At 57.8% G+C, this 14,173-nt stretch overlaps 4 protein-coding genes across 4 annotated transcripts; 2 read left to right on the top strand and 2 right to left on the bottom strand.

Moving 5' to 3' along the window:
- Positions 1 to 694: 694 nt before the first annotated feature.
- Positions 695 to 4,353, top strand: KVR01_003861 (uncharacterized protein). Its single transcript, XM_044784297.1, has 4 exons — positions 695 to 1,040; positions 1,182 to 1,250; positions 1,312 to 3,351; positions 3,439 to 4,353. Exons 1-4 carry the CDS (start codon positions 1,018 to 1,020, stop codon positions 3,521 to 3,523), a joined length of 2,217 nt encoding a protein of 738 aa, XP_044648876.1. The 5' UTR covers positions 695 to 1,017; the 3' UTR covers positions 3,524 to 4,353.
- An 874-nt stretch (positions 4,354 to 5,227) lies between these two features.
- On the bottom strand, positions 5,228 to 6,597 carry KVR01_002585 (uncharacterized protein; the record flags this gene model as incomplete). The annotated part of the gene is made up of 2 exons (XM_044781821.1): positions 5,228 to 6,361; positions 6,460 to 6,597. The coding sequence occupies 2 exons, from the start codon at positions 6,595 to 6,597 to the stop codon at positions 5,228 to 5,230; spliced, it is 1,272 nt and encodes a 423-aa protein (XP_044647600.1).
- Positions 6,598 to 7,347: 750 nt separating this feature from the next.
- KVR01_002782 (phosphatidylethanolamine N-methyltransferase) lies at positions 7,348 to 10,587 on the bottom strand (the record flags this gene model as incomplete). The annotated part of the gene is made up of 4 exons (XM_044791655.1): positions 7,348 to 7,419; positions 7,497 to 9,391; positions 9,606 to 10,280; positions 10,371 to 10,587. The coding sequence occupies 4 exons, from the start codon at positions 10,585 to 10,587 to the stop codon at positions 7,348 to 7,350; spliced, it is 2,859 nt and encodes a 952-aa protein (XP_044647797.1).
- A 2,976-nt stretch (positions 10,588 to 13,563) lies between these two features.
- Positions 13,564 to 14,118, top strand: KVR01_002895 (uncharacterized protein; the record flags this gene model as incomplete). The annotated part of the gene is made up of 1 exon (XM_044794968.1): positions 13,564 to 14,118. The coding sequence occupies one exon, from the start codon at positions 13,564 to 13,566 to the stop codon at positions 14,116 to 14,118; it is 555 nt and encodes a 184-aa protein (XP_044647910.1).
- Positions 14,119 to 14,173: the final 55 nt, after the last annotated feature.

Here is a 14,173-nt window from a genome sequence, read left to right as displayed (position 1 = left end):
GAGGATGGCCCGTGCTTCCCGAAAACGCGGGCAAAAATTATGGGCTCTGGGGTACGTACCTCAAATATCTGCGATACCGCGGTCCAGAGACAGGGTCATTGTCCAGTCAACAAGACTCCAGACCGCAAAGCCGACTCACGATGGTAGGTTTCGGCTGCCTCGCCTGCTCCATGACCAAGCCCACAAGCGGGCGAACCTCGGCAAAGTGATTTACACAGTATTAGCTGGCGTACGGTACAATTACAACACGCACGTCGATATTCTACACACAAGATGCATTGCAGGGCGACGCTACAAGTACGGATGCTATGGAAATAACAACACAGACAGGCCACAGGCCACGGATCACAACTGGAAGAGATGAAAAGGCCGAGTGATAGACAGTGTACCGTTCCACAGAAAACAAAATTGAGCCGTCACACGCAATTGAGCCGCTCACCGGGCATTCAGTAGTTCATCAGGCAGTCAGTCAGTCTAGCTGATGATGCTTGGCGCTGGGTGGAGGTGCATGGCATGTCCGTTAGGGGTACTTCGCGTCTACACCTGGTGGGCATACCAGCCGCAAGTACCTCGCGTCGGCCCCTGTTGCAGCAGCTACAGTACCTACTACCGAGTACTAGAGTACCTACCATTCTTTATGTGGGAAGCGGAAAGGTTGCCGCCTCATTGACTGGTGCTGGCAAATGAACGTCATCCAGGTTCCTCTTTGCTTCGCCCTTTAACCTAGGCAGATTGTCTACCTCTCAGCTCCATCCACCCTCGTCATCCAACCCTGCCTCGCCGCCTCGTCTCGCCTTGCCTCACGTCGCCTTGGGCCGGACCACCACCAGCTTATCCAACCACTCGTCCATCGCCCAACATCACTCGCCCCCTTGACGCCGGCAACCCGACGCTACCGCGCAGCGACCTGCCAACCTCGCCAGCTTCGCTCCTCTGCTCATCCGCATCTGCATCCGCATTCGATTCCATCACCCCCATGACTCGGCTGCCTTCAGTCTGAGCCTCGCAGTCGGCACGATGGCCGTCACGGACGATAGAATGTATGGTCACCACCAATCCCTCCCACCCGATATCGCATGCAGTCTTCTTCGTGGATCAATGCACGCTGTGTTTTGATCCGCCCCTTTGTGGTGGGGACCTGGCTTGGGGACCTGGCTTGGCTAACGGAAACCCGCATGTAGCTATCATCCAACTGAGGCCCTCATCCTCCGCAAACCCAAGCGACACTACCGCGTCGGCCTGCGCGTCGAGTATGTTGTGGCCCCCGGCCCTGTCACGCCCGGGCCTTGTCGACTAACTGCTTTGTCTCAGACACTGGCAACTGCGCTCCCAGATCGGCCTGTCCTCGCCGCGCTACATCTACTACCCCGGCGGCACTGAGAACAACCAGATTCATCGCCTCGACACCGCATCCCATGAAAGCGAAACCATCAAGATCCTCACCTTCGCGCCCCGATGTCTCGTGGCCAAGCACGGTTGGATATGCGCCGGCGGTGAGAGCGGCGAGTTCGTCTCCGTACAGGTCGACGACGAGGGCCAAGCCGGCGAACTGGGCCGCAGCGTCGAGACGGACCTGTTCTCGAGATACCGTCGATCACCGGCTAGTGGCGCCAACACCGACCAAGACCGTTGGATCGAGGTTTTCCGCGATCAGATCCGTGCCGCCTCACCGGACGAGGGGCTGCGCCTAGGCATCAACCCGGCCTCTAACAACGACAGCGACGACTCCGTGCCGCCCCTGATCCCCACCAGCCCCCGAACCCAGCCTTCTTCCGACAAGAGCCTGCATGCTCGATCCAAGACATTTGGCAGGGACCGGGTGAACTGCATCACGCTGTGGACTCCCCAGGTCTCCAAGGTTGGGTTCTTCGAGGGCGCGTACTCCACGCCAGTGGCAGTACTTGCAAATAACGACAAGCACGTCACGGTTGTCGGCTTACGGGACCAGGATGCGATCGACGAGCTGACCTACCCAGACTGTGTCAACCGCGCCTTGATCTCACCAGACGGCCGCTTGCTTGCGGCTGTTTGCGACGACCCTTACCTATACGTGCACGAGAGGGTGGCCCGGCAGAATGTCTGCCCTGGCCTGTTCACGCACAAGGAGGATTTCGAGTGGAAGTTGTGCGCAAAGATACCGCTCAAGAGCCAGCGGAAAGAGGATCGCTCGGATCAGCGGGGCAGCTTTGCCGCCTGCTTCTCCAACACCGGACGATTCCTTGCTGTCGGAACCCAGTACGGCGTGATCTCCGTATTTGACACGGCTTCCTTTACCGAGCCGGGAAGCGACCCGCTCATTACTGCTTTCACGTCGTCAAGAGCAAAGGATGACGTGGGTGCCGTCCGGGATATGGCGTTCTCGCCGGGGCCGTTCGACTTGCTGGCATGGACAGAGCACCGCGGTCGCGTCGGTGTTGCGGACATTCGAACCAACTACATTTCGAGGCAGATGTTGAATTTGAACGACCACGAGGGCTTCGAGGAGATCATGATCACAGAAAGGGGCTCGATCGATCCGCGACTACTGGAACGCAACAGCAGCGGAGAGCTCAGCTACTCGAGCCTCGCGACTGCAGAGAACCGGCGAGCAGCAGCACGACGTCAAGCTACTGACTACCACCCGCCGCTGACCCCCGAGGAGACCATGGTTATAGAAGCGCTTCAGGAGCACCGCAGGCGCAGGGAGCAGCAGGCTGCGGCTCGGAACAACCCCACATCCGGCACCAACATGTCGAGGTTGATGGAACGTCTGCACAACAACCGGCAACAACGCGAGAATGCCACCGCATTGGCACTAAACGACACCAGCTCTAGACTCCGTTCCGAGGCAAGTAACTCCCGCCGAGTAGGCGACATCTTGAGCGACATCCAAAGCCAGCGCGACCGTCTCCGGGACCAGTCTGACCGTCTCCGCGAGCAGTCAGAACGCGTGCGCGCGCGCCGCCTGGCCGTGGACGAGGCCGAGAGGCACCGGCTGTCGGGCGGCTCGATCAGGGCGCTGCGCGCGCCCCTCGTGCTCCCCGGCAGCAGCGAGTCGCCGCGCCAGGTCTACATCAACAACTCGTACACGGACCTCGAGGCCCTGTACCAGTCCGCGTTTGAGGGCGGCGGGGCGTCGTCCGGCGACGGGCCGTACGAGCCGGGCGCCGGCGAGTCGACCGGCAACAGGACCCGGGACTACCTCTCGGTGTGGAGCAACATGCTGAGGGACCGGGACGGCGAGGCCGAGCCCACCGTCACGCGGCTCGGGCGCGCCCGCCTCGACCGCCTGGCGGCCATATCCGGTGGCCGGATCGACCGCGAGGACGACGACACTGCCGGACTGGCCTGGAGCGAGGACGGTCGCATGTTGTAAGTGACCAACCGTCATCGCACACCAGAAGAGAAAAAGAAGAAAAAAAAGAGGAGAGACCACACTACTAACACAAACCCTTTCAGAATCATCGGTGCCGTGGACGGTATATATGAGTTCCACGTCGACTCATTCAGCAGGCGTGTCTTCCCCAACATGGACATGCGGTGAGAGAGACGGACGAGACGGTTCGCCTGCGCGTGTGTGATCAACAATGAAGGGCCCACGAACCTGCGCGGGTGCCTGCCTGGTGTATTTTTCTCTTCCTCCCTGCGAAGGGGACCCGGGGGCAGAGCGGGATGGACTGGGACCGTGCTACTCTTTTTTTTATCAGGGATGGGAGCTCTTGCAAACGAAACCTTTGGGGCTGCATCGGCGTTGGGACGGGGTAATGCTACCTACCATCACGGCATTTGGAAATCCCTCGTGTCTATAGGCGTTGTTCCTTTTTTTGGTTTTTTGTTTTTGTTTTTTGGTCTTACCTCTCTGGCTTCTTTTCATCTGCTTTTCTTTACACCTAGGGCCTCACCTGCATGTTATCTCAACGTTCAGCTCAACACTGGCCAAGCTTCACCTCTCCTGCCCGTGGAGGGAACTGTCTTTGTTTTTTCTCCCCCCGTCCACCCCTCTTTTTAGGAGGGGGGCGGAGCTTCCTAATCACGACCTCGGATCGAAAGCATCGGTTTGACAGAAAGAAAAGAAAAAGTTCGTTGTCGTTCAATGTTGCTCTTTCTTGACTCGTTTGGTGCTTGTATGCGTGTGCATGTATGGTACATGCTCTTTCCTCAGGGGGGGCTCTTCCTGCTTCCGTCTCGTGTGCGTGTGTCACAAGAATACTACTACCGCTCGGTCAGGTGCTGGAGACCACGTGCGGCTTATATAGGTCAGATTGATATAAACGCCCTCGAGGGGCACATTGGGCTTGATGGCTTGCTTGCCCCTGCTAGACTGGACTTGAAGACACCGCCTCGTGGGGTTGTGGAAGGCATCCATGCTGTTACTTCTGTTGGCTGGGTGGGAGTTGTAGGGTCGTGCGACTAAGTCCTGGGGTGGAGGGGATGTAGACAGTAATCCGTGCCCCGAGGCTGCTTCCAATGTCCTCCCAGGCGAGCTGAAGGTGTGTTCCTGTTGCCCGTAAACCCTTGCGGACGGTCATCTGTCCACTATTGCTGCTGCTCGCCTACAAGTAAGTGGCTTGGGAGACATGACATGGGCCAGACCTCGTCCCATCTCACCCGATCGGTCACTGCCAAAGCCAGAGGCCCCCCCCTCCCCTGTCGCCCACACAACCAGATAAACAGTGAGTTCGACTGGGAAAGCACCGACAAGGTGGCCCATTTGGGTAGGCGTCAGGTTCGACCTCACATGTAACTACGACGCCGAGGATCCCAAGTTCAAGCCGGGTCGGCACCAGTAAAATATCAGCGATGGTCTGCAAAGGACGGAGGTATTTTCTGACTCTTCGGAGGGTCTTTTTGCCTTTTTGTCCTTTTGCCCTGCCCTGCCCTGCCCTCGCAGCTTTGAAGACACGACCTTGGGGGACAAGACCAGTAAGAAGGTCAAAAAGGACATTTCAAACAGAGTGGTTACTAAAAACCCTAATAAGAACGCCACTAGGAAAGGCAGGATAATTATTCCCAACCCATTTGTATCACTCCGCCTGGTCTTCTATTGGGATACGTTTCTCGGGCTCTGGCTCGTAGCAAGCCCTTACGGAGTATGGTACCTCATTCAAGCTGTGTACGCACCCATCCGTCCTGGTAAGCCAGCCAGCCAGCCATATATACATGCCTTTACCATGGTAAGCAAGAAATCCCATAGACAAACACAACAACACCACACCCCCTCCCCACCACCCTCCCCATCACCTACCTTTTACCTATACAACAACCCCTCCACCATCTCCCCAATAGCAAGCGAGCTCGTCAGGCCCGGGCTCTCAATCCCAAGCAGGTTGACCCACCCCTCATACCCCTCCTCAAGCCGGACAACAAAATCATTAAACCCCCTCCCCTCCACCACAGCCTGCCGCGGCGCCAGCTTCGGCCGGATGCCAGCATAGTCAGGCGCGAGCGCAGAGACGTCCACCCCGGGGAGGTACTTGCGTATCTCCGCCGCGGCGTCCCCCATCCGGCCCCCGCTGACGGCCAGGTCCGACTCGGAGTCGACCCACTCGACGTCGGGGCCGAAGCGCACGCGCCCGCTCATGTCGAGCGTGAGGTGCGTGCCCAGCCCCGCGGCGCCGGGCTCGGGCGCCGGGTAGACGAGCGTGCTGACGCGCGGGGACGGCGCGGCGTAGGAGAAGTAGTTGCCCTTGGCGTAGTAGGTCCGCGTGTGCTGGTCCCTGGGGACGACCATGTTGCGCACGGCGCACGCGCCCAGCCCCGCCGCGTTGACGAGCGTGTCGGCCGTCACGGTGCCCTCCTCGCCGGTCCGGGCGTCGCGCACCGCCACCTCCCACCCGCCTGCGCCCCTCCCCCCGGCGCCCAGGGGCGCGACGCCGACGACGTGGCTCCCCGGGCTGAACGTGCCCCCCCTCTCCTCGAGGTGGCCCAGCAGCGCGACCATGAGCGCGTGGCTGTCCACGATCCCTGTCGTGGGGCTCTCAAGACACCCCGCCGCGGCGCGGACCGCCGGCTCGCGGCGGGCCAGCTCCCCCCCGCCGACCCAGCGCACGGGGACGCGGCCGCCCAGCGCGCCGGCGCAGTGGTCGTACACCTCCTGCAGCGCCGCCCTCTGCGCGGGGGTCTGCGCGACGATGAGCTTGCCCGTGTTGCGGTGGGGCACGGCGTTGGCCGCGCAGAAGGCGTACAGCAGCCCCTTGCCGCGGACGCAGAGCTCCGTCTTGAGGGTCTCGGCGCCGTAGTATATCCCGGCGTGGATGACCTCGCTGTTGCGCGAGGACGTCTCCTGCCCCGGCTGGGCGTGGCGCTCCAGGAGGAGGGTGTTGGGGTTGCGGGCTGCGAGGGCGCGGGCTACGGCGAGGCCCACCGCGCCGGCGCCTATGACCTGGCGAGGTGGTGGTCAGCATGGCTGGTTGTGATCAGGGTGAGATGGCCATGAGCCCGCCATCGTGAAGCTCTCACGTCCGAGGCAGATCAACTCACCACATGCGCAAAGTCAGCCCGCCTCGACACACTAGTCGAAAACAGCCGACCTAGGCCAGCCGTCCCATCGCATCTGCACCCGGACCCGCTGGCCCCAAGCAACTGCCGCCGCGCCGCGAGCTGCACCCTCGAAAACATCTTGTGTTGACCGTGTATGCTTGCAACTTGTTCCAAGTCTACCTCCCTTCCCGTGCTCCACCGCTCACACCCCGAGCACTCGGAGAAGAGCTCTGCCTATCACGGACAGCCGGTTGTGGCAGACAGGTCCTTCCTCAGGGGCGCGTGTTGGTAGTCGTGGTGGAGTAGTCGTGATGACGCAATCGCAGAAACCCAGGGCGGTCCGGAGAGAGAGAGATGTTGCAGGCCTGGCACCAGCAACGGTTTTTGTTTAGGTTGCCGTCCAATTCAAGGTCCAAGACAAAAGTTTCGAATCCTACTCAGATACACACACCCTTTCCAAAAAAGAATCCGCACTTCACAAATAAAGCGTGCGAGATCGGAGAGCGATAAGGGGCTTCACATCGAACTTTGAAGCCGCTGCCCATTGCGAGTGCTAGGACGAGAAAGCATCTGCACACAATTACACGGGCACACAAATTGTTACTAGCAGGAACTGGGCCAGGACGGTTCAGAATACGCACACAACGCACTTGATACTCTCGCACCTAGACTTTTCTATTTGCTGCCCAGATGTATCCCCAGGTACTCAATCTGCTTCCGTCAAAGCAAGCACAAACCCATTGCGCCAAGTGTATGCGGACAGAATTGGTATCTCATAAGCGCAAAAACCTTCCCCTACCACCAGGTGCACGCCGTGTTACCATGCATAATCCAGACCACGCCTCCTCCCCTCCCCGGTCAGAGTGATGCCAACATTTCAAGTCCCCACTACTCCTCCGGGAACTTGTCCGTCGTGGGCGTAGACGGCCCGTTGGAGTGAGAAGACATGGAGTAAGGCGCCTGTGGAGCAAATGTCAGTAAGATCAAAATGGACTCCATCTTCCTGGGGTTAAGTGAGAGGGGAGCAGGGCACGCACCAGAACCTGTCTTGCATTACAGACCCTCCAGGCCAACCTCCTCACGTTCCCATCCGCAGGCACCACCGCCGGTGCGAACTCAATACCAAACATGTTGCGGATCGCGTACACAACCCGCTTGGCGTACTTGCTGTCCCTTTCCACGTGGCTGCCGAACCGCTCGTCCACGGTGCTGGGTGCAATGTCGTTATCGCGGTCCAGGCAGTTGCGCACCACCGGGAGGAGCGCCTTTTCGATCGCCTCCTCATCCTCTTCCTCAAACCGGCTGATGCAGACCTCGAACGGCTCGCTGACCGACATAACCTGGTGCGTGCCATCGTGGTGGTAGCGGAACTCGAACACCCCCTGCGTCCACCAGAGCTTGTCGCCTTCGAACACCATCTCGCCCGAGACCAGGTTTGAATCCGGCACAGGCTCGTCTGACTTGACCACGCCGCTGCTGTAGGACTCGCCGTAGAACTCCGGTGTGGTTGGGATCCAGCGACCTAGGGACGGCACCTCTGTCACTTCCCGGGACCGGTTATCCGTGACCATGTAAAGCCCGACCCAGTCCTTCTTGCTGTGGTTCGCGGGTGCCCTCCACTTGACGCGGATGGGGGCGCCGTACTCGAATACCTGTGTCTTGAAGTCCTTGTTCACCCGCGCCGTGAGACTCTCCTTGCCAGTTGCCCTCTCACCAACAGGAGACACGGCAGGGGTGCCAGCAAAGCTCACCGAGTAGTCCTCGGGGTTGCGGCCAGCCAGGTCGGGCGGGATTCGCGTGATGGTCAGCCGGGCCGGGTACTTGTTGAACAGCGCAGTCGTGTCGCGAGCGATGCTGGATACCCCACTGGCAAGCATCGGGCCGGCAGTGGTGATGACATCGTCGACAAAGTTCCTCGTCTCATCCAGGACCTTGTCCACGCTGGACGACCAGCCCTTGACTGGGGGAGGAAGCGAGTTCTTGATGAACTTGGTAAGCCCGGCCTCCTCCCGCAGATTCCCAGACCCATACACCTTGTGCATGTGCGGTCTCTCGACAAATTCAATGTGCCCCATGGTGAGGATCTGACTTAGGAGCGCGAACAACGCGACTGACCTGCTCCATGTGATCACTGCCGCGCCCCAGAGACCCGCCAGTCCTATTATGCGCTCTGGGTTGTTCAGGAACCGGTAGATGGAGTTGTAGGTCAGCTTCGCCTTGTGGTCAAAGAAGAAGTCGCCATAGAACCAGCCAAACTCGCCAAGCGTGTCATAGACACTCACGAATGTCCAGATCTGGAGGGCGATGAGACTGATGCCAATGACGTGCCTCAACAGTACCCAGCCGTGCATCCAGTCTTCTGGGAGGCTGTACATCTTCCAGCAGAGGGCGCAAAAAGACGCCACGGAGAGAGTCATACTGAAGTGGTACAGGCCCTTCCACTGGCGCCAGGCCTCACCGGCGCTCTCTCCGTACTTGACGAAGTGGCGGGTGATCATCCTCTCCTTTGACTGCAGGGTCAATAGGATGCCGATTCCCACGCAGAACCACAGCTTCCACAAAAGAGCATGCAAGAAAAACAGCACCTGGTAAGGTGGAGTCGACGGCGTGACAATCGCCAGCACTGCCACATAGATGGAGGCCAGGATGACGGAATAGTCCGTGGAACGAAAGAGATCAATGTTCCGGAAGCCAATGAGATTGTGCACGGGAGCCAATGCCTCCCTAGACGCATCATCAACGGGCTCGGCCGGGGCGTCCTGCTCGGAATCCGACTTGGTCCTTGGGGCTGGCGGGTTGTATGTCTTGTCGATATGCGGGTTCTCGACCACAACCAGAAACGCGAGCTGGGCCAGATGCGCCGCAATCGAGATGAACAAGACCTCATAGCTAGCAGCCATGGCGGAGATACCGTAGTATCCGGCATAGCCAACTGTAACACCTGGAGTTAGCCATCACACGTTGACAAGGTAGCATGCCCCACATGTTTGTGGATGATTACGGCATTTGTATAGTCAGCCAGGGGCGCTGGCCACCGGGAATGACAGGACATCGCACTGGCGTGCGAAGAGAAAGCCGGGACCGGGCGTGCCCTTGGGAGGGCGGAGGGCGTAGGGCGGAGCGGGCGCTGGGGGGTGAGTGCTTACTGCTGTACATGGGATGCGGTGCCATCTCAAAGACGCCGTCAAAGGTCAGCTCTTGGTCGACGAGGTAGAAGAAGTCGCCCCAGTACCAGGCGAAGTCCTTGACTACTCGGTGTGCATCAAGCTTGACCCAGACGTTGAACACGAACAATGCGACGCCTACAGCCCAGCGACACAGAAAGACCATGGTGGATTCACCGTCGGGCACATGGGCGCAGACAATGGCGAAGAGGCAGTAGGACACAAAGTCACACATCAGAATCAGATCGACGAGGCGGCGGAAGACGAGCCAGGTATTGTACTCGAGAGGGGCGTCCTCGAACTTATAGTCCTCGGGGATCTTTGCCTCAAGCTCCTTCTTGAGCAGCCTGTAGAGCCACGGCCTGGGCTGCTTCCCGGTGGAGGGGTTCACAAACAGCCTCCAGCGTTTGGCCCAGGTCACCATCAGCTTACGGTTGGACTGTTCCTGGAGCAAGACGCCGATGCCAACGTTGTACGAGGCCCTCCAGAAGATGAAGACGGCGGCCATGACGGGCTTCTTGAGCTCGGCGGGCAACAAGTAGGCAAGCAGGATGTGCAGGGCGAGAATCACGAGGACGGCGGCATCGGAGAGGTTCTTGGGCTGTCGAGGGTCCAAGAGCTGGCTGACCATGTCGTGGGTGGTTGGGACGATGAAAACTAGAGCAAACAAGATGACTGGTCAGCCCGAGGTCGTCCGAAGTACTCGGTAGCAATGGGGCGACATTGGATGGCATGGCAACGGCCTACCGATTCCATCTGGAGTGCGCCCGTAGGTCTTGTTGGGCTTGTCAGGTCCGGCAGGTTGTTGAGAATCACGGTCGTGGTCGGCATCGTGACGAGGCGACTCCTTTTCAAGAGTGTGGTTAGAGGGCGAGTGTTGGGCAGAAAGGGCGGGTTGTGAGGCCACACCAGTTCGCTGGCGCAAGGAGCCGTCGCCGGCCGGGAGATTCGCAGCAGAGCTCATCCTTGAGGTTGAAATCAAGGGATGCCAAGAGGTTTCGTTCGTTGAAGAAGGAAACAGAACAGGAGGGAGGAACTACTCCCCGTGGTCGACCATGAGAGGGGGGTGGTGGTTTTTGGTTGTGGTGAAGTACCGAGCGGACGGTCGGGAAGGTGGGAGGTGGAGGTGGGAGGTGGAGGTAAGGCTAAAGGGTGGGAGTGGCAGTCACAGTGGCAGTGGCAGCCGCAGGCATGTGGCATGATGTGAGATCAGGAGGGGGAGGTCGGGCTAAGGCAGGAACTCGTGGCTGGTTCGCTCGGCTCGTAATAATAGACCACGAACGAAGCAGGGAAGGTGCCACGGCGCCCAGGCGTGGCCATATTGCCTATGCAACTGCCCTCTTTACTATTAGCGAGCATTTAATGACTGTCCAATTACATAGTACTGTGCATGCTGCCCCTGCAGAGGAACAATACGCGGTTGGATGCGGCTTTCCTGCGATGCGGCTTGGCCGGATATGCATTAGTTAATGAAGGCCAAGTCTCGCACGCGCATCTGCCCTTTCTGCATTCCTGCCTCTGGGCAGGCCACAATAAACCCAGGACAAAACGAATGTGGGAGTATCACGGAGAGGTACAGGGCTTACGGATAATCCGGTACCTCTCGCCCACTCGATGCATGCAACCCAGGGCTTGCTGCGAGTGTAGTAGCACTCATCAGGAGATCGTCATACCGTAGGAACAGGCTGTGTCGATACCGTTGCATTACATTAGACCGGGGTGTTAGAGCCGAATTTACCCCTCACACAATGCATTCTTTTCCATGATCTTGTTCTTTTCTCCGTGGGGGCACGGGGGTTCGTCTTAGATAATTCCTTTAACGCGACAATTCTCTCAGGTTCTAGTCCTGCCACTCCATGGGTGATGGAGCTTGGACGTGCCGGCGGAGCAAAACGTCATCACGTCACGCAGTGTCACATGCTTCTCTACCCGTTTTGTTGGGGCGGCTATAAACTCTGTGCCTGGGGGACGGCAACTTCCGTCTGTCCGACTAACACGGCCAAGTCGGTACCTGAAACCACCACCACACCACTCCAGCAACAGACGAAATATCCTTGGGATGTCTTCGTCTCTTCAGCTTCAAATATTTATATCTCAATTTTAATTACACTCATGAGGCGTGTCGCTCAAAGCAACAGTTCGCTGGTGGCTACACAGGTGGACAGGAATCATGAGATCAATACTGTACCTAGGTACATATGCACTAAGTGTCAGGCCTGCACCGCCATGGATCCACCTGGCGTTGTGGGCCTCGTCAACGACAGCACCACAGCACGGAGCCGCACCCCGCGGCCTCGGTGCTTCACTGAACAGTCAATCTTGAATCTTGTTGTGTTGGGTCCTGACCATGAACACCCACGGAGCCACCGCTGTAGCCTCGGCTGGCCGAAAGATAGCTTGGTGAAGCAATTTCGTCCGCCTTGACGTCCACTGGCAGATTTCTCCGATGTGGGTCGAGGCGAATGATTTGACAAGGCCGCTGTTATCATGTCTCCCAACAGCTGTCCTTCTCGGGTGGCTTCTCTCCCGAAGTCTAACGATCTTTCTTGGGACAGGAAGGAGTTCCCAGGTTCACATCATAGTCTTTGCCCGGCATCTTGGAACCACCCACGCAGCCATGCCGAATCTGCACTTTCCAATTGCGGACATCTGGACAGACTTTTACGGCAAAGTTGTAGGCTTATTTTCATTCCACCAAAACAATTACAGGTACCACGCAGTTTATCACAACCCCCAAGTCTTTAGCTGTCCACGTGCCTTAGCCACCCCAATCCAGGGATCGTCCAGTTCATGTGCAACAAGGTCCCAATCAAGATGACAACAAGACCATCGGCGCTCATATCCTCGGCCAAGAAACACCTTTTCCGGTTTCGAGCCAGGCGCTGATATCAGCTTCCAAGCCCACTGGCAGATTATGTTCAGTAAGACTAACATCGGGACAGTCCGTTCTACTAGCTTCACTTCTATTCCGTACTAGTATACGTCCGAGGACATACGTGGGACCTTCATATAGTAGTAAGTGCTCAAGGCCTAGCGCTTAGAAAACATATAGTGTTAATAATAGTGGTTAAAATATAATAGGTATATGTGGCCTTAGCCTTGTGATGCACAGACAAGACTAAGGAGCAGCGTCTTGACGGCGGCGTTGGCTAGAATCGTAGACACAAGCAGCCCACGGGCTAGTCTGCTATGGCACGTTGGATCTTCTTATCCTTTGGCGTAATCACCCCAAGTAGATTTTTACCACGGCGTCAAAGAGTCGTATACACCTTGTGAAGCGTAGCAACGATTTGACCTGGAGCGGTATCGCAACGATGAGCATATCTTTCTCCATTACCAACATTGAAGTGATCAGACACAATCTTTATTGTATAAGTATTGGTCCAAGTTTTAAATCTCATTTGGGTATTAATTGATAGATATCAAATACCATCGGAGGTACTGTACGTACCTGGAAAGAGGGTGTTAAGGAAGGAGTTACTCCGGCTCTAGGACAACTTGTCGCTTTGCTTATTCCTTCGGCTCCAAAAGAAACCACTCACATGATAGTAACTGATTGGTGACACGAGTACGTGTCGAGAGTTGGCACCCCGCTTGTTACGGACGGGGTAAAAAGCATGGTCTACAGCAATACTTCGGAAGACCATCAGAAGCACCGTTGCTGCACTATAACGCGCGGCGTCATGAAGTACAAACACAGACTGTTAGCTAGATGAGAGTGTAGGCTTTCAGGACATAAGTGGTTTCGCTTCTATTCTGTATACGTCCGAGGACATACATGGCGCCTTCATACGGTGGTAAGCACTCATTTCAGGGCATAAAAGCTGGTTCCTCGACCAAGTGTCTTGCTCCCTGGACTTGAACCTTTCACCAACATCTCACAGTATCCTCCAGGGCTATCATCGGAAAATCATACACCCCAAAACACGAACCAGACACGATGGTTTCCTCTATCAAGGCCGTACTTCTGGGTGCTGCACTCGCCACAGCAGCCCCCCTCGCCGACCACACCACCCACGAGACCACCGAGGTATGCATGCCCATCTCATCCGTCTTCCCCGACGGCCGGGTCCCGGTCAATATGGCCGCGGTTGAAGACCCAGCCCATGAGCTCGCGCTTTGCAAATTCAACTACTGCGCGCCGGTCATGACGGCGGACTGCCACACCCTGGCGCCCGCGGATTGCAACCTCGCCGAGCTGGTCAACCCAGTCATCGCCAACATCATGCTGCCCGCCGCCGAGCACAACACAACCATCGTACCCCTCTGCGAGCGCGGCGATATCACCTTCCCACCAGACCACTCGCACCCTCTGGACCCAAAGCTCGGCGAGCAGCCGGACAAGACGGAGCCCGCCGCCCTGGAGCCCAGGGACAAGTCCGAGTGCCCGGCGAAGTGCGCGCCGTGGGCCGTGCTGCCGCCGTTCGGCCTCTGGTTCGCAACTTGCATTGCTGATTGCCACCTCCGGTGCATTCGTGGACTGTCGTGTCCATAAGCTGGTCCCGCACCACGAGACAACCGAGGGAGACGGCGGCGGGATGCATCCCACG

Source organism: Diaporthe batatas (genome assembly GCF_019321695.1).
Source record: "Diaporthe batatas strain CRI 302-4 chromosome Unknown Contig00003, whole genome shotgun sequence".
NCBI classification, from domain to species: domain Eukaryota; kingdom Fungi; phylum Ascomycota; class Sordariomycetes; order Diaporthales; family Diaporthaceae; genus Diaporthe; species Diaporthe batatas.
The sequence above is the reverse complement of the archived record's forward strand: the minus strand, read 5'-3'. Positions and strand labels throughout refer to the sequence as shown.